The sequence below is a fragment of the Scyliorhinus canicula genome, chromosome 13 (genome assembly GCF_902713615.1).
Source record: "Scyliorhinus canicula chromosome 13, sScyCan1.1, whole genome shotgun sequence".
Taxonomy (NCBI): Eukaryota; Metazoa; Chordata; class Chondrichthyes; order Carcharhiniformes; family Scyliorhinidae; genus Scyliorhinus; species Scyliorhinus canicula.
This window is the reverse complement of record NC_052158.1, coordinates 117,570,851-117,596,519: the sequence shown is the minus strand read 5'-3', so window position 1 is coordinate 117,596,519 and position 25,669 is coordinate 117,570,851. Positions and strand designations below refer to the sequence as shown.

The 25,669-nt window shown below is 48.8% G+C and overlaps 1 protein-coding gene across 5 annotated transcripts in view; it reads left to right on the top strand.

Moving 5' to 3' along the window:
• The window catches only part of LOC119976793 (COP9 signalosome complex subunit 7b-like), a 72,802-nt gene extending 58,932 nt beyond the window's left edge, over positions 1-13,870 (top strand). For 4 of the 5 annotated variants that reach the window (XM_038817581.1, XM_038817582.1, XM_038817584.1 and 1 more), the window contains 2 exons: positions 10,769-10,874; positions 13,484-13,870. In XM_038817581.1, coding sequence (XP_038673509.1) covers positions 10,769-10,874; positions 13,484-13,642 — 265 coding nt within the window. In that variant the 3' untranslated portion in view covers positions 13,643-13,870. Of the gene's footprint in view, positions 1-10,768; positions 10,875-11,599; positions 11,620-13,483 lie in introns of all 5 variants that reach the window. The other variant, XM_038817583.1, reaches the window with a different exon arrangement.
• Positions 13,871-25,669: the final 11,799 nt, after the last annotated feature.

Genomic DNA, 25,669 nt, shown 5'->3' with positions numbered 1-25,669 from the left:
CCTGATGGAATGCATCCCTGAGTGCTAAAAGAGATGGCTAGGGAAATTGCAAATGCACTAGTGATAATTTACCAAAATTCACTAGACTCTGGGGTGGTCCCGGTGGATTGGAAATGAGCAAACATGGCACCACTGTTTTAAAAAAGGAGGTAGGCAGAGAGCGGATAATTATAGGCCAGTGAGCTTCACTTCAGTAGTAGGGAAGATGCTGGAATCTATCATAAAGGAAGAAATAGCGAGGCATCTGGATAGAAATTGTCCCATTGGGCAGACGCAGCATGGGTTCATAAAGGGCAGGTCGTCCCTAACTAATTTAGTGGAATTGTTTGAGGACATTACCAGTGCAGTAGATAACGGGAGCCAATAGATGTGGTATATCTGGATTTCCAGAAAGCCTTTGACAAGGTGCCACACAAAAGGTTGCTGCACAAGATAAAGATGCATGGCATTAAGGGTAAAGTAGTAGCATGGATAGAGGATTGGTTAATTAATAGAAAGCAGAGTGGGGATTAATGGGTGTTTCTCTGGTTGGCAATCAGTAGCTAGTGGTGTCCCTCAGGGATCCGTGTTGGGCCCACAATTGTTCACAATTTACATAGATGATTTGGAGTTGGGGACCAAGGGCAATGTGTCCAAGTTTGCAGATGACACTAAGATGAGTGGTAAAGCGAAAAGTGCAGAGGATACTGGAAGTCTGCAGAGGTTGGATAGGTTAAGTGAATGGGCTAGGGTCTGGCAGATGGAATACAATGTTGACAAATATGAGGTTATCCATTTTGGTAGGAATAACAGCAAACGGGATTATTATTTAAATGATAAAATATTAAAACATGCTGCTGTGCAGAGAGACCTGGGTGTGCTAGTGCATGAGTCACAGAAAGTTGGTATACTGGTGCAACAAGTGATTAAGAAGGCAAATGGAATTTTGTCCTTCATTGCTAGAGGGATGGAGTTTAAAACTAGGGAGGTTATGCTGCAGTTGTATAAGGTGTTAGTGAGGCCACACCTGGAGTATTGTGTTCAGTTTTGGTCTCCTTACTTGAGAAAGGACATACTGGCACTGGAGGGTGTGCAGAGGAGATTCACTAGGATAATCCCAGAGCTGAAGGGGTTGGATTACGAGGAGAGGTTGAGTAGACTGGGACTGTACTCGTTGGAATTTAGAAGGATGCGGGGGGTTCTTATAGAAACATTTAACATTTATGAAGGGAATAGGTAGGATAGATGCGGGCAGGTTGTTTCCACTGGTGGGTGAAAGCAGAACTAGGGGGCATAGTCTCAAAATAAGGGTAAGTAGATTTAGGACTGAGTTTAGGAGGAACTTCTTCACCCAAAGGGTTGTGAATCTATGGAATTCCTTGCCCAGTGAAGCAGTTGAGGCTCCCTCATTAAATGTTTTTAAGGTAAAGGTAGATTGTTTTTTGAAGAATAAAAGGGATTAAGGGTTATGGTGTTTGGGCCGAAAAGTGGAGCTGAGTCCACAAAAGATCAGCCATGATCTCATTGAATAGCGGAGCAGGCTCGAGGGGCCAGATGGCCAGATGGCCTACTCTAGGGGCTGGTTTAGCTCACTCAGCTAAATCGCTGGCTTTTAAAGCAGACCAAGCAGGCCAGCAGCACGGTTCGATTCCCGTACCAGCCTCCCCGGACAGGCGCCGGAATGTGGCGACTAGGGGCTTTTCACAGTAACTTCATTGAAGCCTACTCGTTACAATAAGCGATTTTCATTTCATTTTCATTTCCTGCTCCTAGTTCTTATGTTCTTGTATCTGTTGGCCTTCCCTCACATTGACAGGACACAGAAATGCCAGTGTCACCTTGGCCATGAGGAGCCCCACAGCCAACGCCATTATCCAACCCAGTGATTGCGAGAAGTCTGACTTCAGCACAAAAAAATCCACCCTTGAGGGCTGTACCACTGGCACCACCAGCGAGACAGATCCTCAGGGACACCCTAAATAAGGAAAAGCCATGTATTATCATCACCTGATATTACCCTGGTCAGTGGGAGTTTAGCACAGGGCTAAATCGCTGGCTTTGAAAGCAGACCAAGGCAGGCCAGCAGCACGGTTCAATTCCCGTACCAGCCTCCCCGAACAGGCGCCAGAATGTGGCGACTAGGGGCTTTTCACAGTAACTTCATTTGACGCCTACTTGTGACAATAAGCGATTTTCATTTCATTTTCCTTTAGCCAGGCAGGAAGCAGACATTCACAGTAGGGCACATTGTGACAGCTCTATGCTGCACTCAGGCCTCATCAGCCGCATCCTGAGGGGATACCCCTTGTCCCCTAGGAGTCGACACTATAGCCAATGAGCTCTGAAATATCTCTGGTATCTGAAAGCAGCCAAGGATGCCGCTGCCATGGAAGCTCCACGGGAACTTAACACACACCTGCAGGGATGGACTTGTCATGGTCGCCAATGACGCAGGACATTTCGGGAATGGAAGCCCTTGAAATTTATGAAGGGGCCACCTTGATACCATGGGGTGTGGAGGGCCAGGTGTGTGAAGTCAATGGCTCCCTGTGCTTGAGGGAAGCCAGCTATGTGGGTGAACCTCCTGGTTCTGGCTAGCCTGGTCCCGGTCACAACTAATTTAGTCATGGGGTCTTGCAAAGAACACATCCATGGCCTCCCTAATGTACTTCGTGCTGACACCTTCTAGATGCCACAAAGGGCATTGGTGGAGTCCTGAAAGGAGCCACTAACATATAAATTTAGGGGAGCGGTGACATTCGGTGCAACGGCAATGGGTGTCCTTGGGGCTATGTGGTGGCAACTCCTGCAAAGCTGAGTGACCGTGACCCTGGATATCAGGAGTCGTCTCCTGCACTGGTTCTCACTCATTTCCAAGTATGTCAAAGGCTATCGGTAGACACGGACCTGATGACGCATCTGAGTAGCCACTCTTTGTGGTCCAGCCTCCAGCAGCTGAGTAGGCCTTGCCCCCCTCTCTTATTGGTTCTACTCCTTCCTCCATGAAGCCACACATTGATGCTAGCGTCGCCTCTCTTGCTGCACAGTATGAAGGGTTACCACCAACTCTGTTAGCTCCATGTTTGTATCTGAAATAACAGGGAAGAAAGTGGCCATTAAGGATTCCAGAATTCCTGGACCCATTGACTGTTCAAACCCGGGAGTATCCTACAGATGGTCAGTGATTGCTAACCTTCTCACTTGTTTCACTTCTTTACAATCGCCTGCACTGGCCAAAACCCCGGATGAGCCTCTCCCCACTCAGGCAACTGCCTTGGATACCCTCTTTGAGAATGGGGTGGGGGGCAGCTTTTAAGGATGCTGCTGCAATGACAATACATTGGAGCTTAGTGGCCTGGCGAACTGTGAAACCTTTGGCCTTGTAGTGGATACAGTAAATTGATTCGTCCTCAAAGAATGCAGAAGGAATTGACATTGGGGAGCTCATTGTGAAAAGGGGTGATCAGTGGCACAAGCATACATCACTGCTACGTAACTGCAGCAATGGCTCATCCATCAAGGCTAACGAGTGTTGATAGGAAAGTTGGATCATCATGTGGCATCATGAATGAGCTCATTGCGTAACAGGATCCGAAAACATCACTGGCAGACACACCATCTTCCCCCCCCCCCCCCCCCCCCAACCCAAAATGTTATGGCTCCTACAAGCCTTGTATTACGGGTACTTGCTTACCAGCGCAGCTGCCACGGCCCCTCGATATTGTATCTGTGGATTCCTGCCTCCGTGTAGGTGAGGTTTGTTAGTGACTTTGTTGTGTTGTTTTTGGGGCCAAGCCATGGCCCTTTCCTACCTACAAGACAGCATCTCACCACCACCATCACCTCAGAAAATAACCTTTGTCTCTGTGCTGCTTCAGTATCTGCCCCTGCAGACACTTCCTCCTTCCACCCCGCCCCCAAAAGGATCGACATTCCCTCTCCGGAGCCCGCTCAACCCTCCTCCCCCACTGAACCTCTTGACCCTCTTATCTTGGTCCCCTCCTCAGCTCTCCGGTTCCCTCGCTCCCAAGAGCTCCCTGGTGGATAGTGACTATCTGCGTGCTCATCTCCGAACTCTCCCTCAGAAGTGAGGTCGCAGGTGTACATTTTAAAACCTGTTGTAAACCGGAATATGCAATGAAGGGGAAGGTTACAGCAGGACCTATTGCTGAAGATATGTTAATATATTGAAATGAGGGGCCTGACCCTTCTTGAGTAGGTGGGGATGGGGTTTGGAATATGAAAGCGGAAAGTCACTGGCAAGATTCGGGTTTTTGACTCGCAATATTTTGCGCCCTTTTCTTTTTTTTTTATATAATTTTTATTGGAATTCTTTACAGAAAATATAAAACATAACGACAAACAATGAAATGCAACAAAATAACCCATAATAACTGTAACACCCCCAGACCGTATCGACGCATGTATCCCATCCCCCCCCCCCCCCCCCCAACCCCAATGAACAACAAAAGAACTTAAAAATAAATTTAAATTAAATAAATAAACATAGTCATCGTCCCCCCCCCCCCCCTCACCTTTTCCCTCCCCCCCGGGTTGCTGCTGCTACTGTCCCCGTACCCTATCGGTGAGCCAGAAAGTCGAGAAAAGGTTGCCACCGCCTAAAGAACCCTTGTACCGACCCTCTCAGGGCGAATTTGACCTTCTCTAGCTTAATGAAACCCGCCATGTCATTGATCCAGGTCTCCACGCTTGGGGGCCTCGCATCCTTCCATTGTAGCAAGATCCTTCGCCGGGCTACTAGGGACGCAAAGGCCAGCACATCGGCCTCTTTCGCCTCCTGCACTCCCAGCTCCACCCCAACCCCAAAAATCGCGAGTCCCCATCCTGGCTTGACCCTGGATCCCACCACCCTCGACACCGTCCTCGCCACCCCCTTCCAGAACTCCTCCAGTGCCGGGCATGCCCAAAACATATGGGCATGGTTCGCTGGACTCCCCAAGCACCTGACACACCTGTCTTCACCCCCAAAGAACCTACTCATCCTCGTCCCAGTCATGAGGAAGAATTACCAGGGTCCCCAGGCTTGTATCTCCACAGGACGCCCTCTCCATCCGTTTCCATGCTGCCCCCTCCCCCTCCATTACCCACTTGCGCACCATCGACACATTGGCCGCCCAATAATACCCCGAGAGATTGGGTAACGCCAGCCCCCCCCCCCCCCCCCCCCCCCCCAAACTCTACCCCGCTCCAAGAAGACCCTCTTCACCCTCTGGGTACCATGCACCCAAACAAAGCTCATGATGCTGCTAGTCACCCTTCTAAAAAAGGCCCGAGGGATAAAGATGGGCAAACACTGAAAAAGGAACAAGAACCTCGGGAGAACTGTCATTTTGATGGACTGCACTCTACCCGCCAACGATAGCGGCACCATGTCCCACCTTTTAAATTCCTCCTCCATCTGCTCCACCAGCCTGGTAACATTAAGCTTATGGAGAGTCCCCCAACTCCTGGCCACCTGCACCCCCAGGTATCTGAAACTCTTCACTGCCCTCTTAAATGGGAGTCTCCCAATTCCCTCCTCCTGATCACCCGGGTGTACTACAAATACCTCACTCTTGCCTAAATTTAACTTGTAACCCGAGAAGCCCCCAAATTCCGCTAACAGCTCCATCACCCCCGGCATTCCCCCTTCTGGATCCGCCACATACAACAGCAGGTCGTCTGCATACAGAGATACACAATGTTCCTCCCCACCCCGCACCAGACCCCTCCATCTCCCTGACTCCCTCAACGCCATAGCCAAAGGTTCAATCGCCAGTGCAAAGAGCAAGGGGGACAGGGGACACCCCTGCCTGGCCCCACGGTCGAGCCTAAAGTACTCCGATCCCCTTCCATTGGTAACTACACTTGCCATCGGAGCCGCGTAGAGCAGTCTCACCCATTTGATGAATCCCTCCCCGAATCTGAACCGCTCCAGCACCTCCCACAGGTACCCCCACTCAACTCGATCAAACGCTTTCTCCGCATCCAGCGCCACCACTATCTCCGCCTCCCCCTCCACTGCCGGCATCATAATAACATTTAGCAGTCTCCGCACATTCGTGTTGAGCTGCCGTCCCTTGACAAATCCTGTCTGATCCTCGTGTATCACCCCTGGCACACAGTCCTCTATCCTGGTGGCCAGGATCTTCGCCAGCAACTTAGCGTCAACATTGAGGAGCGAGATAAGCCTGCATGATCCACACTGCAAGGGGTCCTTATCCCGCTTCAGGATCAGAGAGATCAGGGCCTGTGACATCGTCGGGGGCAAAGCCCCCCCCCTCCCATGCCTCATTGAAGGCTCGCACCAACAGGGGGCCCACCAGTTCCGCATACTTTTTATAAAATTCCACCGGGAACCCGTCCGGCGCCTTACCTGGCTGCATTTGTCCAATCCCCCTGACTAGCTCCTCCAACTCTATCGGCGCCCCCAGCCCCTCTACCAGCTCCTCTTGAACCCTTGGGAACCATAGCCTGTTCATGAAGCTCTCCATTCCCCCTCTCCCCATCGGAGGTTCTGACCGGTACAGTTCCTCGTAGAAATCCCTAAAGACCCCATTTACTTCTGTCCCCTTCTGCACTACATTCCCACCCCTATCCGTCACTCCACCAATTTCCCTAGCCGCATCTCGCCTGCGGAGCTGATGCGCCAACATCCTGTTCGCCTTCTCCCCATACTCGTATACCGTGCCCTGCGACCTCCTCCACTGTGTCTCCGCCTTTCAGGTGGTCAACAAGTCAAATTTGGCCTGCAAACTACGCCGTTCCCCCAGCAACCCCTCCTCCGGTGCCTCCACGTATCTCCTGTCCACATCCAGGAGCTCCCCCACCAGTCTCTACCTCTCCTTCCTCTCCCTCCTTTCCCTATGGGCCCGGATGTAGATCAGCTCCCCCCGGATCACTGCTTTCAGAGCCTCCCAGACCATCCCCACCCGGACCTCCCCCGTGTCGTTGGTATCAAGATACCCCTCAATACTTCCCCGGACCCTCCTACACACCTCCTCATCAGCCAGCAGCCTCACATCCAGGCGCCAGAGCGGGCGCTGGTCTCTCGCCTCCCCCATCTCCAGATCAACCCAGTGCGGAGCATGGTCTGAAATCGCTATGGCCGAATACTCTGCATCCTGCACCTTCGGGATCAATCCCCTGCTCAGGATGAAAAAATCTATTCGGGAATAGACCCTATGGACATGGGAGAAAAAGGAATACTCCCGCGCTCTCGGCCTCCAAACCTCCAAGGATCCACCCCTCCCATCTGGTCCATAAACCCCCTCAGCACTTTGGCCGCCGCCGGTCTCCTACCCGCCCTTGAACTGGACCGGTCCAGTGGGGGATCCAGCACTGTGTTAAAGTCTCCCCCCATGATCAGGCCCCCTGCCTCCAGGTCCGGAATGCGGCCAAACAAGCGCCTCATGAAGCTGGCATCATCCCAATTCGGGGCATATACATTAACCAGCACCACCTTCTCTCCCTGCAGCCTACCCTTCACCATAATATATCTGCCCTCCTTGTCCGACACCACCTCAGCCGCCTCAAACGCCACCTTCTTCCCCACCAGAATCGCCACCCCCCGGTTCTTCGCGTCCAATCCTGAGTGAAAAACCTGCCCCACCCACCCCTTCCTCAGAAGAACCTGGTCCGCCACCTTCAAGTGGGTCTCCTGGAGCATAGCCACGTCCGCCTTCAGCCCCTTCAGATGAGAAAATACCCTAGTTCTCGTAACCGGCCCATTCAGCCCCCTCACGTTCCAGGTAATCAGCCGGATCAGAGGGCAACCTGCCCCTCTCCCCCGCCGGCTAGCCATAGCTTATCAACTGCTCGCCCCAGGCCAGCTTGCCGCGCCTGACCCGGCCCACGCCAGCTCCTTCCTGGCCATTCCAGCAACAACCCCGGTATCTCCCCCCCCCCCCCCCCCCCCCCAAGGCTAGGACCCCTCCTAGCCGCGACGCACCCTCCATGGTACTTCCGTGACTCAGCTGACTTCTGCTGACCCGGCAGCTCCTGCCAAAACTCATCTCCTCCCGGCATGGGGTCATCCCCCTCTTGCCACACCTCCTTGGCACCGCTTCAGCGCGGGAAAGAAAACCAGTAGAGGCCACGCCCCCGCCTCCAGCTCCGCCCCCCCTGCCCCGCAGCGCGGATAACCAGAGGAAAGCCCGCGCTTTCACATAGCCACACCCCACCCTTCTGACGCAGCTCCTCAAAATCCAGTTTCACCCCAGCCCCGTACAGAAGAGAACATATAAAGCACATACCCCCAACGTTCCCCACATACCCCACACCCATACCCAACAGACAAACCCACCCGGAAACAGAGCAAAAAGAAAACCAGCATAAAAAAAACACGTGTCAAAATTGAAGAACAGCAACAGCGAAAACAGCAACGGCCATAGTGTGTCCCCAGACCCTAGTTCGAGTCCAGCTTTTCCGCCTGTACAAAGGCCCACGCCTCCTCCGGGGACTCGAAGTAGTGGTGCCGGTCCTTATATGTCACCCACAGACGCGCAGGCTGCAGCATTCCAAATCTGACCTGCTTAGCATTCAGCACCACCTTCGTCCGGTTGAACCCGGCCCGCCGCTTTGCCACCTCCGCACTCCCGTCCTGGTAGATTCGCACTACCGAATTCTCCCACTTGCTGCTCCTCTCTTTCTTGGCCCAGTGCAGCACACACTCCCGGTCACTAAATCGATGGAACTGCACCAGCACCGGCCGCGGGGGTTCATTTTCCTTAGGCCTCCTGGCCAGCACTCTGTGAACTCCCTCAAGCTCCAGGGGCAAATGGAAGGACCCCGCTCCCATCAACGAGCTCAACATCGTGGTCACGTACGACGGGAGATCCAGCCCCTCCGCCAGGCCCAGGATCCTCAAATTCTTTCGCCTCGTGCGAAAGTCCAGCTCCTCCAAGCGGTCTTGCCACTTTTTGTGAAGTGCCTCGTGCAACTCCACTTTCCCCACGAGGACCCACGGCCTCCTCCTCCCGCTCAGCGGCCTGCTGCTGCAACTCCCTAATGGACACCTCCTGGGCCGCCTGAGCCCCAAGCAGCTTGTTGGTAGTCGCATTCAGGGAGTCCAGCAACTCAGCCTTCAGCTCCGCAAAACAGCGCAGAAGAGAGGCCTGCTGCTCCTGCGCCCACTTCCACCAGTCCTCGGGTGTTCCGCCGGCCGCCATTTTGTCCTTCTTCCCCCGCTTTTCTTGGGGAGCTGCTGCAGCTTTTTCCTTTGCCCCACTCCGGGTGAGCACCATAAATTATGGGGAATACTCCTCTAGACACCTTCCCCCACCGGGATTCGTCGAGACAGCGCCGTTTGGGGCCCTCAAATCGGCCCAAAAGTCCTTAAGTAGCGGGAGCTGCGGTGCGGCTTAGCCGCAACTGCAAAGCCGATTTTCTGACCGCTCCACTCCTAGTCCAGGCCATCCACCGGTGGAGAATCTGAGAAGGAGTGTTCCCACACGGGGAAAAGTCCAAACAGCACCACTACAAGCCCTTAAAAGAGCCCCAAAGTCCGAAAATAGTGGGAGCCACTGAACGTGCGGCTTAGCTCCGCATCACCGCTACCGGAAGTCCATCTCCGCTTCTTCAATGGCCTTGGTGAGATCTTTTCACCGTCCTTCCCTCTGCTGCTAGAATTCAGCTTTCATAAAGGCCCTCAGGTCAGCTTGAGACCTATAAACTGGCCCTTCCCCCGCTTGCATGCTTGCAGAGGCTTTTGTTTGCTGCTGCTTCAGACAAATCTTGCACTGTTTCTGAGGGTCTGATAACCAAGAAACATCCTATTCCTGGGGGAAAATACTCCTTGAACATTCACCCACGCCTTTTCATCGAAACTCCAACCCGTGCTGCCCAAAAAACAGCTCTTTTCTGCAACCTTAGGCAGGAGCTGCCTCTGTGTGATCACTCACTCCATGATGCACACCGGAAGTCCTCGTCGCGGCCCTTTTCTACGTCTACAGTCACCCTTTTGCGAATTAATTCTTTGAAACCCTAGGAAATACAAACCCAGCCTCCTCAATCTCTCAAATGAGAGATTTAATTAATCCCTACCGAGGGATAGATTTGGTGAACCTCTGCTGCACTCCCTCTATTGAGGAGTATATCTCTCTTTGGATTAGCACATTTGGATTAGCACAATTAAATGTATCCTATACGGAGGACCCATTTTGTGTCCTTTGTTGCTATCCTAAAGTGAAATTATATTCCATACCATAGATTTATCCCCTCCCAATGTCGCGTTCTTCTATATTTTTAAGGATTTTTTAGTCGTGGAAATATAATGTTAACTGAGAAATGTATTGGTTTTTTTTCTAGTTAAATCTGGACCCTTCTGAAATAGAAACATGAAGCACATGTTCAGCACAGTATTATCTTGTATCATTTGCAAATAACATTGCATTCTAAACAGAAAGATGCTAGCCTATATACTCTTTAACAAAACTAGACATTACTAAAAATAAATCTTCAATGTTTTTATAAAAGTAGGAATGTTGCAGAAATATAACAAATGTGCCTTTTTGAAATATTTTTGAAAACACACGACTTTTAGCTGATTGTAACAAAAAGATAATTGTGTCAAACAATATTGTAACTGAAAGGATTGTTCCAGTTTTTTTTGACCTTGAGATGAAAGTTATGACTTTTTTGAAATTCTATAATTGCATCATATATTCTAGATTGCCACAAGTTTATTAAACCTTATTCATCGATTATCTTATGTTTTTAAATGAATTTGCCTTTGATAACTGTAAAAAAAGAAAGTCATATTCCACCAATTTGTCCTGTTTGTTTACAGGTGTGATTGTTGTCAAGCAGTTTTGTTAGGAATTGAGCAACAAGTCCTCCGCGTAAATCAGTATAAGGAAGGCCACACAAAAACTCAGCAACAGGTAGAAACTGAGGTGAGTGAAGATGAAAAGAAAAGACTTTTTGACTCGTCAATCTTGCTTTTTCCATAGAACGCGTGCAGTTTCATCTGTTGCCGGGAATTTGTCATTAATTCCATAAGCCATAATGTTCCAAAAAAAACTCCAGTGTGCAACTGCCATCTGATCGTCAAATTCCTTTTTGTTTTGCATCATTAATCTGGTTTTCTGTTGCCCGCTCACCTCCAATAATTTTTAATACCCACCTAACTTCACAGGACTGCATTTGAGTGACTTATTTAGAGAAAGTGGTTATGTATTCTGAACCAAACAGTTGATAATATGTACAATTGAACCGTAATCTACCATAGAAAAGTGCACCTGTCCTGGCATTTTTGAGCTGTGTTGGCTGCCAGGGAGTTTAGATGTCTTTTGACAACCAAATGTGCTCTTATAAACAGGTTAAACATCAGACTTTTGAGCTTCAGTTTGGATGAAAATGGTGGATGGGAGCTAGGAGAAAGCAGAGAACATGGATAAGATATATATTGTGTTTAGGCTAGGACACGCACAAGTAAAGTGCAGGTCTCCTGTCATTTGAGTAGTTTTACTACAATAATCATGTTTACCTATCACAAAGTACTATTTGTTTCTTTTCTCCCTCTCGTGAATTTAATTGAAATGTTTCTACATTTTGGGTAAAATGTTTTGACAAAATTTTTCTTTCTTTTCAAATTCTCCCTTTGGATTACCTGACCTAGACATCTCAATTGCCAAGAAGGTAGAGATCAACTTGCTGAGATATGGTCATGTAATTGGGTGCTAGGAAGTGCTCGATACTGTTAAGTATATTTTTCCAAGATAATGTTAATTACTTTTCCAACTTGAACTAAACGGAAACACCAAGACCCAGAGCGAAAGTGAGACTTGTGCATAGCACAGCTTTGGGAGGTTCCTGAGATCATGAAAGGCACAATGTAAATACAAGTCCTTCTTTTTCATTCCTCATCTGCATAGTTATTCAGTACTTTTTGGGTTTCCCAAATATAACCATGGGCCATAATTTCCTCAAGTAGCAATCGGTGTTGGAGGGGAGGAGGGGAGTTTAGGGTCCGGCCACGGTGGTCAAGTTCATGGTGTAAGGGGCACCCTGTGTGTTTGGGGTGGAGGAGGGTGTTCGGTGGAAGGAGAATATCGTGGGAGTTCAGGAGTGTGGGGATGTGTCTCGTGCAGGGATCGATCTGGGTCTTTAAAATAGTTACATGGTTACATGTGCTTTTATTTCTTCTTGCACTCTGCCTTCCAGAATAACTACTTGTGTAATACTGGCAGAACCATCCAAAGTTAGTGCAATTATCCAGGGGAAGTTGACGCTTCTGGACAATCGCCAGAGAACCCTAACATCTGGGAGGGATTACCCAGTGCATCTTTGGGGTATCGCACAAATCTGACACTGGTATGCCAAGAGGGTATGGGTTCACATATATAGATTTTGATGTCCATAGTCTTTGTTACACTAAAGAACATCTGTTGCTGCACAGACAAAAGATATTCTGTTTTACAGCTAAAAGATCCTAAATATTTATTGCCTTTTACAAGAGACTGGTGCAAAATAGGACCTGGAGAAAACTCGTACAAAGGGTGCGATCTTCCCAAAAGGGTACAAAATCCCTGAGTGAGCGAGTTTAGTCACTTGTTTCCTGTCATTCAGTGTTTTTTTACAACGGGGAGCTCCGCTCGCAACATGGGAGGTCTCCTGTCCTCCCATTCTGTTGAATCTCGTGAGGCGTTATGGGCCAGGTGGATCCCGGGAGCGGGGCTCCCACTGCTTTTATGGGCATGCTTGTCCGGCGCAGCATGGCCAGAAAATCGCGCCATAGTCTATTTTCCTAATATAGCTGCTTTATTGTAACAACATTGTCATCGTTTTAAATGCTATTAGATTATAAACTTAATGAATATTGTAGAGCAACAGAGAGGAAAGATAGTAGGGACATGAATATGACAATAACTGAAAGGTGGAGAAAGCACACAGCAGTCGATGGATTTAAGTAGATAGGATTTAAGTAGATAAGCACGTATAAATAAAATTATTTCGCTGACAATGTACGCATTTTGTTTTATAAATTTAGAGTACCCAATTTTTTATTTTCCAATTAAGGGGTAATTCAGCATGGCCAATCCTGCACATCTTTGGATTGTGGGGATGAAACCCACGCAGACATAGGGAGAATGTGCAAACTCCACACGAACAGTGACCCGGGGCCAGAATTCGAACCTGGATCCTCAGCGCCGCAGTCCCAGTGCTAACCACTGAGCCACATGCCTCCCCGGCAATGTCGAGCTTATTGAACTTAATGAATGATATAAAAAATGGGTATATGGCACCAGATTTGTTTTTCCAAAAGCACAAAGTGGCTCAAATGCTTTCTTACACATCGTAGTTCTATGTTCCACAACAAAGAATGGCATAAATTGTTATGGCTGTTATTTGTTAGGTGAATTGGACGTTCTGAATTCTCCCTCAGTTTACCCAAACAGGTGTAAATGTGACGATAGGGGATTTTCACAGTAACTTCATTGCTGTTAATGTAAGCCTACTTGTGACACTAATAAAGATTCTTATTATTGTTTCTATTTTTAAGGTGGCGAACATAAAGAAGACATTGAAGGCAACAGCCTCTACCTCAACACAAGATCCTGATCAGCATCCCATGGATCGTGACACTCCACAGCTTGTTGAACAACGTCCATCTACAAAGAAACTTTCAAAATCTAAAAGTTTATCATCCAGCCGTCATTAGAAGCACATGTGCGAAGGAATATTCCAATACTTATATAGAGAAACTGAGAAGAAATGAAAATATAATGAACTGTGCAGTGGTTCTCCCAAATGACACATTGAAAAAGATTTAAATAGCCTTTCCTGTGAATTTGAAAATGTTTTTTTGTAATACACAGGTTTTATAATAGAAATCTGAATGACTACTGAATCATCCTTTTCCTATTAAAAGGTACTAGTTACAAACTGACCTCTGAAGTGATAAAGGATTTTTGCATTCATATGTTCACTGTTCTCTGCAGTGACTGTTTTGTAAGTCTATGTGTGCACATTGAAGCTTAAAAGGTACTCTGCAATGAAATTACTTTAAAAATAATCTCTACAATGAGTTTATTCTAAAGGAATTTAGACAAAAAACGGATGACTGGTATTTTATTGAGAAATTTAACTCATTCAAATACTTTGCTTCATAAATCTTGTGTTCAATAATCTCAAATTGAGGTACTTAAAAACAATCGGAATCGACAGGCATGAAATGTGATTGCTCAAGAACATATTGTAATGAGATGAAGACGGTGCTTGCTCTTTGATGCAATTATTGGCCTCTTTAGCTTCAGAGCTAAAAAGCCAAACTTTATTTTGAATTACTTTTCAAAGCAAAGTTGGTCAGCATGAAACTGGAGAAATGTCATTGGATGTCAATTTCATTTAAGAATACAAGTATGTGCCATTGCATTACTTTATGAACCGGAAATCTATTAGTTGTAACTCATACATGATTGCACTTTCCAATGAAAAGCAAAAGCTCAATTTTAAACCTGATGAGATGTTTCAGACAATGGGTTAGAAATTCATTTATGTAGCACAGCTTTTAGCAGCACTGCAGAGGAGTTGCACCACTTGCTGTGTGTGGATTGCTGCAGCTGTTGGTTCCCAAGTGGCTTGCTTAGCATGAGGGCTGAAGAAGAAATGGGTGTTTCTCCTGCGTGCATCAAATCAGCTTGCTCTGATGCTATCCTGACGTCGCTCAGTCAAACCAGCTGATGCGACACCGGATTCAAACATTGTTTCTGGAAGTTTAGTCCATGAATTACTACGTTGATCACCAAACAGCGAGGTGCAGCTGCAAGATGGGACCTGAACCAGTGCAAATGACTGTTACACATGTTTGAGGTGAGGTGGTTTTCAGTAACCTTTACTTACGCACAGTTTTAGTTTATGGTAGCTTTGTGCTGGGTTATTAGAGTTGCTTTGTGCCGCTTCAGAATAACTTCCAATAACACCAGGGACTGGGATAGAGAAGTCAAGGAGACCAGGAAGAGAATGTAGAAAGTGCAGCCATACTGGACCATGTGTTTTGAACCCCCCACCCCCCAAGGATTGGCATTTATATTGTGCTTTTCATGACCATTGGTTGTCTCAAAATGCTTTGCAGCTAATGAAGTATTTTTTGAAGTGTAGTCATTGTAGGAAACGTAACCGCTAATTTACGCTCAGAAAACTCTCAAAAAGGCAGCACGGTGGCGCAGTGTGTTAGCCCTGCTGCCTCACGGCGCCGAGGTCCCAGGTTCGATCCCGGCTCAGGGTCACTGGCTGTGTGGAGTTTGCACATTCTCCCTGTATTTGTGTGGGTTTTGCCACCACAACCCAAAGATGTGCAGGCTAGGTGGATTGGCCACGCTAAATTGCCCCTTAATTGGAAAACATTAATTGGGTACTCGAAAGAGAAAGCTCTCAAAAAGCGGTTTGATAATGACTAGATAACCTGTTTTGTGATTTTGATTGAGGGATTAATATCAAGACACCATGGATAATCCCAGCGAGGGCAGCATGGTGGCCAGTGGTTAGCACTGCAGCCTCACACCGTTGAAGACCCGGGTTCGATACTGGCTCCGGGTCACAGTCCATGTGGAGTTTGCAAATTCTGCAGGTCTCACCCCCAGAAACCAAAGAGATGTGCAGGGTAGGTGAATTGGCTATGTTAAATTGCCCCTTGTATAAAAAAAAATTAGGGTGATTTCAAAACCTCATTTTTGAAAGTTCGTATATATTCACACGTATGGAATCTATTTTGTATATACTACTTCTTCCTGATGTAAGTTACACCCAATTCACTATTTGCAGGAATTGCATTCATTTTTTTTAAAGAAAAATGTTAAAATTGATAATCCCGGCGTTTCCCTCATGACAACAGTGGTAACACTGGCTCTAAAACTATTTGGGAGAATCCAGTGGCACTATATAAATGCAAGTCATTCCTTCATGTTGCATTCCTTCTAAGGCCAATATATCCTAAAACCACTGTAACTAAATCATATGGACTGAAGCTGTGCAAGAAGGCACTCATTGCCACCTCGAGGAAAATAAGGATTAGCAAAAAAATACTGGCCTTGCTCACATCCCATGAAGAAGTAAAAATATCTCCTTTGGCATGAAAAAAGTTTAAAACACTTTAATCAATACTAAAAAGTTGACGATTAGGGCAGCACGGTGGCACAGTGGGTTAGCACGGCGCCGAGGTCCCAGGTTCGATCCCGGCTCTGGGTTACTGTCCGTGTGGAGTTTGCATATTCTCCCCGTGTTTGCATGGGTTTCACCCCCACAACCCAAAAATGTCGAAGCTAGGTGAATTGGCCATGCTAAATTGCCCCTTAATTGGAAAAAATGAATTTGGTATTCTAAATTTTTTTTTTTAAAGTTCAAGATTGAGGTTGGTGAAATGTTCCTTTTGCACTTTGTCAAGGAAGAACAAAACACTAAATTGGAATATAATTAAGGAATTATAGATAATTATCTGGAAACCAGGTAATACTAAAAGAACCGTGGTAGATAATATTAGAATCTTCATGAAATGAGTGACTACGATTCTAGGACAAATTAATTTAGTATCATTTGTAGAAATAAAGGTATCTGATTAAAGGTTGTGCCTTAAATTATGTTTTGAGGATAAAATTATTTTTGAGTGAAGAAACTTCAGTAGATTTAGATTTGTTTTTTTCCCCTCCAGATGAAAGCAATTCCTGTAAATAATGAATTGGGTGTAACTTCAGGAATAGGTAGTATATATAAAATAGATTCCATATCTGTGAATATATACAAACTTTCATGCATGATGTTTTGAAATCACCCTAAACGCCACAAACATAGAACGTACAGGCCCTTCGGCCCATGATGTTGTGCCGACCATTTATCCTAATCTAATATCAATCCAACCTGCACCCCTTCAATTTACTGCTGTCCGTGTGCTTGTCCAAGAGTCGCTTAAATGTCTCTAATGACTCTGTCTCTGCTGGTAGTGCATTCCCAGAACAGAAACATGTGGGACACCACTGGTCACCAACTTCAGGCAGAATACTTTCCATCCGCTACCACTCGCTGTCTTCTTTTCGGCCAGCCAATTCTATATCCAGACAGCCAAATTTCCCTTTATCCTATGCTCCCTAACCTTCTGATTGAGCCTTTCACATTGGACCTGATTCTCCCAAAAAAATGTCAAAGTTATTTTGTGGCGCGTTTTCAGGGAGTTTCCACCAGCTCTACTAGCGAGTTCCCCACCGCTATTCAATGATACTTAGTTACATTTCGGGCCCTGGGGAGTTTCTCACCGGTTTAGCGCACATTAAAAGTTTTTTGAGCACTGGGGAGCTGAACTTGGGGATTGGGTCGCCATTTTGAAAGGGTGCCCTGAACTCTGAGTGAGCTTGTGGGTCCCCCACCTATGGGCAATGTCATCACCCCTCCACCTCCCCACACACACATGAACACTACCCCACACCCCCAAGGGAGGACACCCCGCTATGGGGTTCCCCATCGTCAGGCCACCCCAAGCCTCCTTACAGCAACCCTTTCTAGGACCCCCACCCATCACCCACCCAACCTTCCAGTGCTATTAGGTCTTTTGGACATTCAAAATTCTCCTCTACTCGAACAGGTGCCGGAATGTGGTGACTAGGGGCTTTTCACTGTAACTAAGATTATTATTATTATCATGGGGAACCTTATCAAATGCCTTACTGAAATCCATATACACTATCTTCAATGGTTTCTATAATGGAAATCTATATAATTTACCAATTTGTCCTAAACAACTCGAAAAGCAGCAGTTCACCTTTTGTATATTTTCAGGAAAATTATTTAGTTCCAAAAATGGTTGTGAAAAAATGTGCTTACTTTTTGAAGTAAAATGTTACTGAATGAGATGAGACCATTTTGTTCGCGTGAGGGCATTTCTTCTTTGTGCCTGTTGCAAGTTTTGTTTCCATGTACAGGCTTCTTATTAGCCCTTTAAAAAAACAAAAAATGTGTTTTGTCTCTCTAGGTGACCGATGCCATAACGCGCTGTAAGTATTTTCTGGAGCAATTCAATATTATGTAAGTAATGGTGTTTAAGTGTGGTGCAGAGTGTTTTCAAGAAATTATGGTCATCAGTTGAGCTGTTTTGTAAGGAACTAAATTATTGTACCAAGCAAATCGAAATAAAGGATGTAACAAATTTCTGCAGAATACATTTTGGAGCAATTGTATTCTATACAGATAAAAATGATAATGGCTACAAATACACAACACGTGAAATCTTCCCATTGAGAATTGCGCCAAGCGTATTTTTAGCGATTTACAGCCCACCTGTCTGGGATTGCAAAGACTTTGTATAGTGAGAGATTAGAAAATGTACATAGATAATTAGGAAGTAGTGGTGCATGACTATTGGATTATTGCAGCGACAGTATTCCACACTGACAGTAAATACTGATATGAATTATTCAGAAGGGATTGGATTGATTTCCTTATTCAACAGTAAATTGATGGAATACGGTTTGGAAAATATAATGTTTCTCAAACAAAAATGGCCAGATTGGGTTCTGAAGTAGGACCTGGAAGACGGAAGAAATTATTTTTGTTTGTGTGATGTGGGTATCGCTGCCAAGGCCAGTGTGTGTTGTCTGTCCCTGACTGCCCTTCAGGTGATCGTGAGCCTTGTTTAACCGTTGCAGTCCGAGTGAAGTAGGTACACCCACAGTGCTCTTGGAGAAGCATTTCCAAGCTTTTTTTATGTATGTATTTTCTAAATATTTACCGTCTCCCAGAAGAAATGTTAGCATTTAGACTGCTGTGAAGTCGGTGGATATTTGAACCATCTTATTAACAAAAAGCATAATGATGAATACCTCACTAAAATACCCCTTGGTAAAATATTGAAGTTGCTGGAAATCGGAGAATGAATCTTTAAGATCTTCTCTCAGGATCCTACCCCTGCGAAGTTAGTTTAACCCACCCCCAACAGCATTACCAAAATTCTCTGCAAGGATGCTGGTCCCATTACAGTTCAGGTGAACCTGTCCGCTATGTCCAAAACCCACTGTCGCATATACGGTCCCAGTCTCCCAGAAATCTAAAACTCTCCCTACTTACCATCTCTCCAGCCATGTATTCATCTAGACTAACCTATTTCTATGTCTATAAGCACGTGGCACTGTGGACTTCCGGTGGCTGTGATGAAGTAGGAAGCCACACATTTGGGAGCTCCCGTTTTAAACGGACTTTTCGGCTCTTTTTAGAGCCCAAAACAGAAATTTTTCGACGTCTCCCGGTGGGGGAAGATGTGCTGAACGACTTTCCCCACAGTCCATGAGATCGAACTCGGAGTGGAAAGGGGGAAAAAGCAGCAGCGGCTCCCCAGAAAAAAACGGGGGACGGGATCCAAGATGGCCACCGGCAGAGCTCCAGAGGAGTGGAAACAGTGGGCCCAGGAGCAACTAGCTGCTCTCCTGCGCTGCGTCACAGACTTCCAGGCTGAGGTACTGAGCTCTCTGCAGGAAACAAACAGAAGGCCACCCAGGGTGCTGCCATCAAGGAGTTGCAGACGCAGGCCACTGAACGAGAGGAGGAGGCCGTGGTCCTCGTAAGTAAGGTGGAGGGGCACGAGGCACTCCACAAGAAGTGGCAGGAACGCTTTGAGGAGCTTGATCACCGCATGAGGCGGAAAAACCTGCGGATCTTGGGCCTTGCGGAGAGGCTGGAGAGGTCGGACCTGACAACCTATGTGGCTATAATACTGAACTCGCTAGTGGGGGCCAGGTCTTTCCATCTGCCCTTGGAGCTGGAGGGAGCACACAGAGTACTGGCCAGGAGGCCTAAGGACAATGAACCCCCGCGTGCGGTGCTGGTGAGGTTCCACCGGTTCAGTGATCGGGAGGGTGTGCTGCGCTGGGCCAAGAAGGTGAAGAGCAGCAAGTGGGAGAATGGGGTAGTACGGATCTACCAGGATTGGAGTGCGGAGGTGGCTAAGCGGCAGTCCGGATTTAATCGGACGAAGGAGGTGCTTTACAGGCAAAAGATAAAGTTCGGAATGTTGCAGCCCGCGAGCCTGTGGGTAACTTATTCGGACCGGCATTATTATTTAGATTCCCCGGAGGAGGCGTGGGCCTTCGTGCGGACGGAGAAACTGGACTTGAACTAGGGGTTTGGGGTTGCGGGGTCGGTTGTAATATCTTAGTGCTGGATTCTGCTGTTGCTATGTTCTTTTTTTTTTGTACTTTTGCAATTTTGATATGGCTATTTATGGGGGTGTTGTTCTGCTATGTTTTTTTCTGCTGTGGGGCATTGGTTGAGTTGTGTATCTTGCGGGGAGGGTCGGGGGGGTTTGTTGTATTCTATGTCGGGTTGGGGGTATGGAGTGGGGCTGTTATTTGGGAGCTGTGTCAGAAGGGTTTGGTGGGGCAGTGCGAAAGCGCGGGCTTTCCTCTGGTTTCCCGCGCTGCGGGGCTGGGGGGCGGAGACGGTGACGGGGGAGGCGGGGCCTTAACTGGTTCTTCCCCGCGCTGGAGCGGTGCCTGGAGGAGGGATAGATTGGGGGATGATCCCACTTTGGGAGGGGTCGGGTTATTGGCGGGAGTTTCCGGGGTCGTCAGAAGTTAACTGACCCACGGAAGTACAATGGAAGACGTTTCGCGGCTGGGAGGGTTCCTAGCCTGGGGGGGAAGGGAGGGGGGAAAGGGGAATACCGGGTTGCTGCTGGTAGGGTCAGGAAGGAGCTGGTGGGGGCTGTGGGGACAGAGGAGAGGTGTTGTCGCTGTGGGGACTGGGTCGGGCAGGGGGTGCTGGCCTGGGGCGGGCAGTCGACGGGCTATGGCTAGTCAATGGGGGAGGGGGGGGCGGGACGCCCTCTGATCCGGTTGGTCGCCTGGAATGCTAGAGGGTTGAATGGGCCGGTGAAGCGGTCAAGGGTACTGGCTCACCTGAAGGGGCTAAAGGCAGATGTGGCAATGCTTCAGGAGACCCACCTGAAGGTGGCGGACCAGGTCCGCCTGAGGAAGGGATGGGTGGGGCAGGTTTTCCACTCTGGGTTGGATGTGAAGAACCGGGGAGTGGCGATTCTGGTGGGGAAAAATGTGTTGTTTGAGGCATCGGAGATGGTGGCGGATAAGGGGGGTAGGTATGTTATGGTTAGGGGCAGGCTACAAGGAGAGAAGGAGGTACTGGCTAGTGTGTATGCCCCAAATTGGGACGATGCGGGCTTTATGAGGCGTATCTTGGGACGGGTCCCGGGGGGGGGGGGACGGGACTTTAATACGGTGTTGGATCCTTCACTGGATTGGTCCAGCTCTAGGACGGGTAGGAGGCCGGCGGCGGCCAAGGTACTGAGAGGGTTTATGGATCAGATGGGTGGGGTGGATCCATGGAGGTTTGTGAGGCCGAGGGCATGCGAGTACTCTTTCTTCTCCCACGTACATAGGGTCTACTCTCGGATAGATTTCTTCGTGGTGAGTAGGAGACTGATTCCGAGAGTGGAGGAGGCCGAGTATTCGGCCATTGCAATCTCCGACCACGCTCCGCATTTGATAGAGTTGGAGATGGGGGAGGTGCGGGACCAACGTCCGTTGTGGCGGTTGGATGTGGGGTTGTTGGCGGAGGAGGAGGTGTGTAGGAGGGTCCGGGCAAGTATTGAGGGGTACCTCTAGGTGAATGATACGGGGGGAGGTTCAGGTGGGGATGGTCTGGGAAGCCCTGAAGGCAGTGATTCGTGGGGAGCTGATATCCATCCGGGCACACGGAGAGGAGCGAGAGGAGTGAGGGGGATAGACTGGTGGGAAAGATGATGGAGGTGGACAGGAGGTATGCAGAGGCACCAGAGGAGGGACTGTTGGGGGAGAGGCGCAGGCTGAATTTGATTTGCTGACCACTAGAAAGGCGGAGGCATAGTGGAGGAAGGCACAAGGGGCAGTGTACGAACATGGTGAAAAGGCGAGTAGGATGCTGGCTCATCAGCTCTGCAAGCGGCTGGGCAGCACGGTGGCGCAGTGGGTTAGCCCTGCAGCCTCACGGCGCCGAGGTCCCAGGTTCGATCCCGGCTCTGGGTCACTGTCTGTGTGGAGTTTGCACATTCTCCCCGTGTTTGCGTGGGTTTCACCCCCACAACCCAAAGATGTGCAGGGTAGGTGGATTGGCCACGCTAAATTGCCCCTTAATTGGAAAAAATGAATTGGATACTCTAAATTTATTAAAAAAAAAAAAAAAAAAAGCTCTGCAAGCGGGATGCGGCTAAGGAAATTGCTGGAGTGAGAGACAAGAGTGGGAATATGGTGCGGAAGGGGGTAGAGGTGAATGAGGTCTTCAAGGACTTTTACGGGGAACTGTACCGTCGGAGCCAACAGGGGAGAGGAGGGGAATGGAGAGGTTCCTTGACGGGCCTTCTTTCCCGAAGGTGCAGAAGGAGAAGGTGGAGGGGTTGGGTGCGCCGATTGAGCTGGAGGAGCTAGTTAAGGGGATCAGGCAGATGCAGTCAGGGAAGGCACCGGGGCTGGATGGGTTCCCGGTGGAATTTTATAAAAAGTTTGTGGACCTAGTGGGCCCCTTGCTGGTGCGGCACTCAATGAAGCGTGGGAAGGGGGGACTTTGCCCCCGACGATGTCGCGGGCATGATCTCGTTAATTTTAAAGAAGGACAAGGACCCCCAGCAGTGTGGTTCGTACAGGCCCATATCTCTCCTCAACGTGGATGCTAAGGTCCTGGCAAAAATCCTGGCCACCAGGATAGAGGACTGTGTGCCAGGGGTTGTGCACGAGGACCAGACAGGTTTCGTGAAGGGAAGGCAGCTGAACACGAATGTGCGGAGATTGTTGAATGTCATCATGATGCCGGCGATTGAGGGGGAGGCAGAGATAGTGGTGGCACTGGATGCGGAGAAGGCCTTCGATAGAGTGGAGTGGGGGTACCTATGGGAGGTGTTGGGGAGGTTTGGATTTGGTGAAGGGTTCATTAGATGGGTAAGGCAGCAGCCCCAATGGCGTGCGTGGTCACGAATAGGAGGAGGTCGGAGTACTTCCGGCTTTACCGAGGGACCAGGCAGGGTTGCCCCCGCTGGCGATGGCGTTGAGGGATTGAGAGAGGTGGAGAGGCTTGGTGCGAGGTGGAGAGGAACATAGGGTGTCGTTGTATGCCGATGACCTGTTACTGTATGTGGCGGACCCGGTGGGAGGGATGCCGGGAGTGATGGAGTTGCTAGCTGAGTTTGGGACCTTTTCAGGTTATAAATTAAGGTGGTGTTTGTGGTGCACCCTGGAGACCAGGAGGAAGGAATTGGTAGGCTCCCGCTTAGGCGGGCAGGGGAGAGCTTTAGGTACCTGGGGGTGCAGGTGGCCAGGAACTGGGGGACTCTTCACAAGCATAACTTCACCAGACTTGTAGATCAGATGGAGGAGGAGTTCAAGAGGTGGGACATGCTGCCATTATCGTTGGCGGGGAGGGTACAGTCCGTCAAAATGTCGGTGCTTCCGAGGTTCCTCTTTCAGTGCCTGCCCATCTTTATCCCCAGGGCCTTCTTTAGGAGAGTGACTAGCAGTATTTTGAGCTTTGTGTGGGCACATGGGACTCCGAGAGTGAAGAGGGTGTTCCTGGAGCGAGGGAGGGATAGAGGCGGGCTGGCGCTGCCCAACCTTCTGGGGTACTATTGGGCAGCCAATGTGTCAATGGTGCGTAAATGGGTGATGGGGGGAGGGGCGGCGTGGAAAAGAATGGAGATGGCGTCATGTAGAGGTACGAGCCTGGGTGCCATGGTAACGGCACTGTTGCCGCTCTCCCCTAAGAGGTTTACCACGAGCCCGGTGGTGGCGGCGACCCTAAGAATCTGGGGACAGTGGAGACGGCATCGGGGGGAAACAGGGGGCTCGATGGAGGCTCCACTGGCTGGCAACCATCGGTTCATCCCGGGGAACAAGGATGGGGGATTTAGGGGGTGGCAAAGGGCGGGCATCAGCAAATTGAGGGACCTGTTTATTGGCGGGAGGTTTGCGGGCCTGGGGGAACTGGAAGATAAATTTGGCCTTCCTCAAGGGAACATGTTCAGATACTTGCAGGTAAAGGCGTTTCCTGGGTGACAGGTAGAGGGATTCCCTCTGCTGCCGTCGCGGGGGACGATGGACAGAGTGCTTTCGGGGGTGTGGCCGGAGAGGGGAAGGTGTCTGACATCTATAAGGTAATGCAGGAGGTGGAGGAGTCGTCAGTGGAGGAGCTGAAGGCTAAATGGGAGGAGGAACTTAGGGAGCAGATAGAGGACGGGACTTGGGCGGATGCCTTGGAGAGAGTCAACTTTTCCTCCTCATGTGCGAGGCTTAGTCTCATCCAATTTAAGGTGCTGCACCGGGCCCACATGTCCGGGACTAGGATGAGTAGGTTCTTTGGGGGTGAGGACAGGTGCACCAGATGTTTGGGGAGTCCAGCGAACCACGCCCATATGTTCTGGGCATGCCCAGCACTGGAAGAATTCTGGAAGGGGGTGGCGGGGACGGTGTCGAGGGTGGTTGGATCCAGGGTCAAACCAGGGCGGGGACTCGCGATTTTTGGAGTTGCGGTAGAACCGGGAGTGCAGGAGGCGAAAGAGGCCGGTGTCCTGGCCTTTGCGTCCCTAGTAGCCCGACGAAGGATTCTGCTACAGTGGAAGGATGCAAGGCCCCCCAAGTGTGGAGACCTGGATCAGTGACATGGCGGGATTTATAAAATTGGAAAGGGTCAAATTTGCCCTGAGAGGGTCAATACAAGGGTTCTATAAACGATGGTAGCCTTTTCTGGACTTCCTGGCTCAAAGATAGGTAACTTGGTCAATAGCAGCAGCAACCCCGGGGGGGGGGGTTCCTTATTGTAGTGTCTGTTCTGTAACTTTATATTGTGATAATTTGCGTTGTTGTTAAAATGCTGTGTTGTTCATGGAGGTAGGGCGAATGTTTATGATTGTTAATATTATTGTTATTTTTGGTATTTTACTATGGTGCGTTATTGTTGCATAAATTCAAAATTTTTCAATAAAAATTATTTGAAAAAAAAAGAAGCACGTGGCACTGTAAGTAATCCAGAGATTAGTACCTTCTGGGTCATGTTTTTAAATCTATTTCCTAGCTTCCCAAAATCTGCTTGCAGGACCTCATCCCTTTTTCTGCCTTTGTTGTTGGTACCAAATGTGCATACTTACAATTTGAAGCAGTCAACCATCTCCACCTCGGCACCATTGATGCAGACAAGGTAGTGTTGTGTGCGTATAGGGAGTACAGCAGGGGACTAAGTACGCAGCCTTGTGGGGGCCCCAGTATTGAGGACTATCGTGGAGGAAGTGTTGTTGTTCATCCTTACTGATTGCGGTCTGTGGGTCAGGAAGTCGAGGATCCAGTTGCAGAAGAAGCCAAGTCCTAGGTTTTGGAGTTTTGATGTGCGCTTGGCTGGGATTATGGTGTTGAAGGCAGAGCTGTAGTCAATGAGTCATTGTTATCGAGATGCTCCAGGGATGGGTATAGGGTGTCTGCAGTGGACCAGTTGTGGCAGTATGCGAAATGCTGTGGACCAAGCCATTCACCTGAAGAAGGAGCCGTGCTCCGAAAGCTCGTGTTTGAAACAAACCTGTTGGACTTTAACCTGGTGTTGTAAGACTTCTTACTGTGCTCACCCCAGTCCAACGCCGGCATCTCCACATCATGACCACAATATCTGTTTGCCCTCTCCCTTCAGTATGCCTTGCAGCAGTTCAGTGAGATCCCTGACCCTGGCACCAGGAAGCCAGGTACTA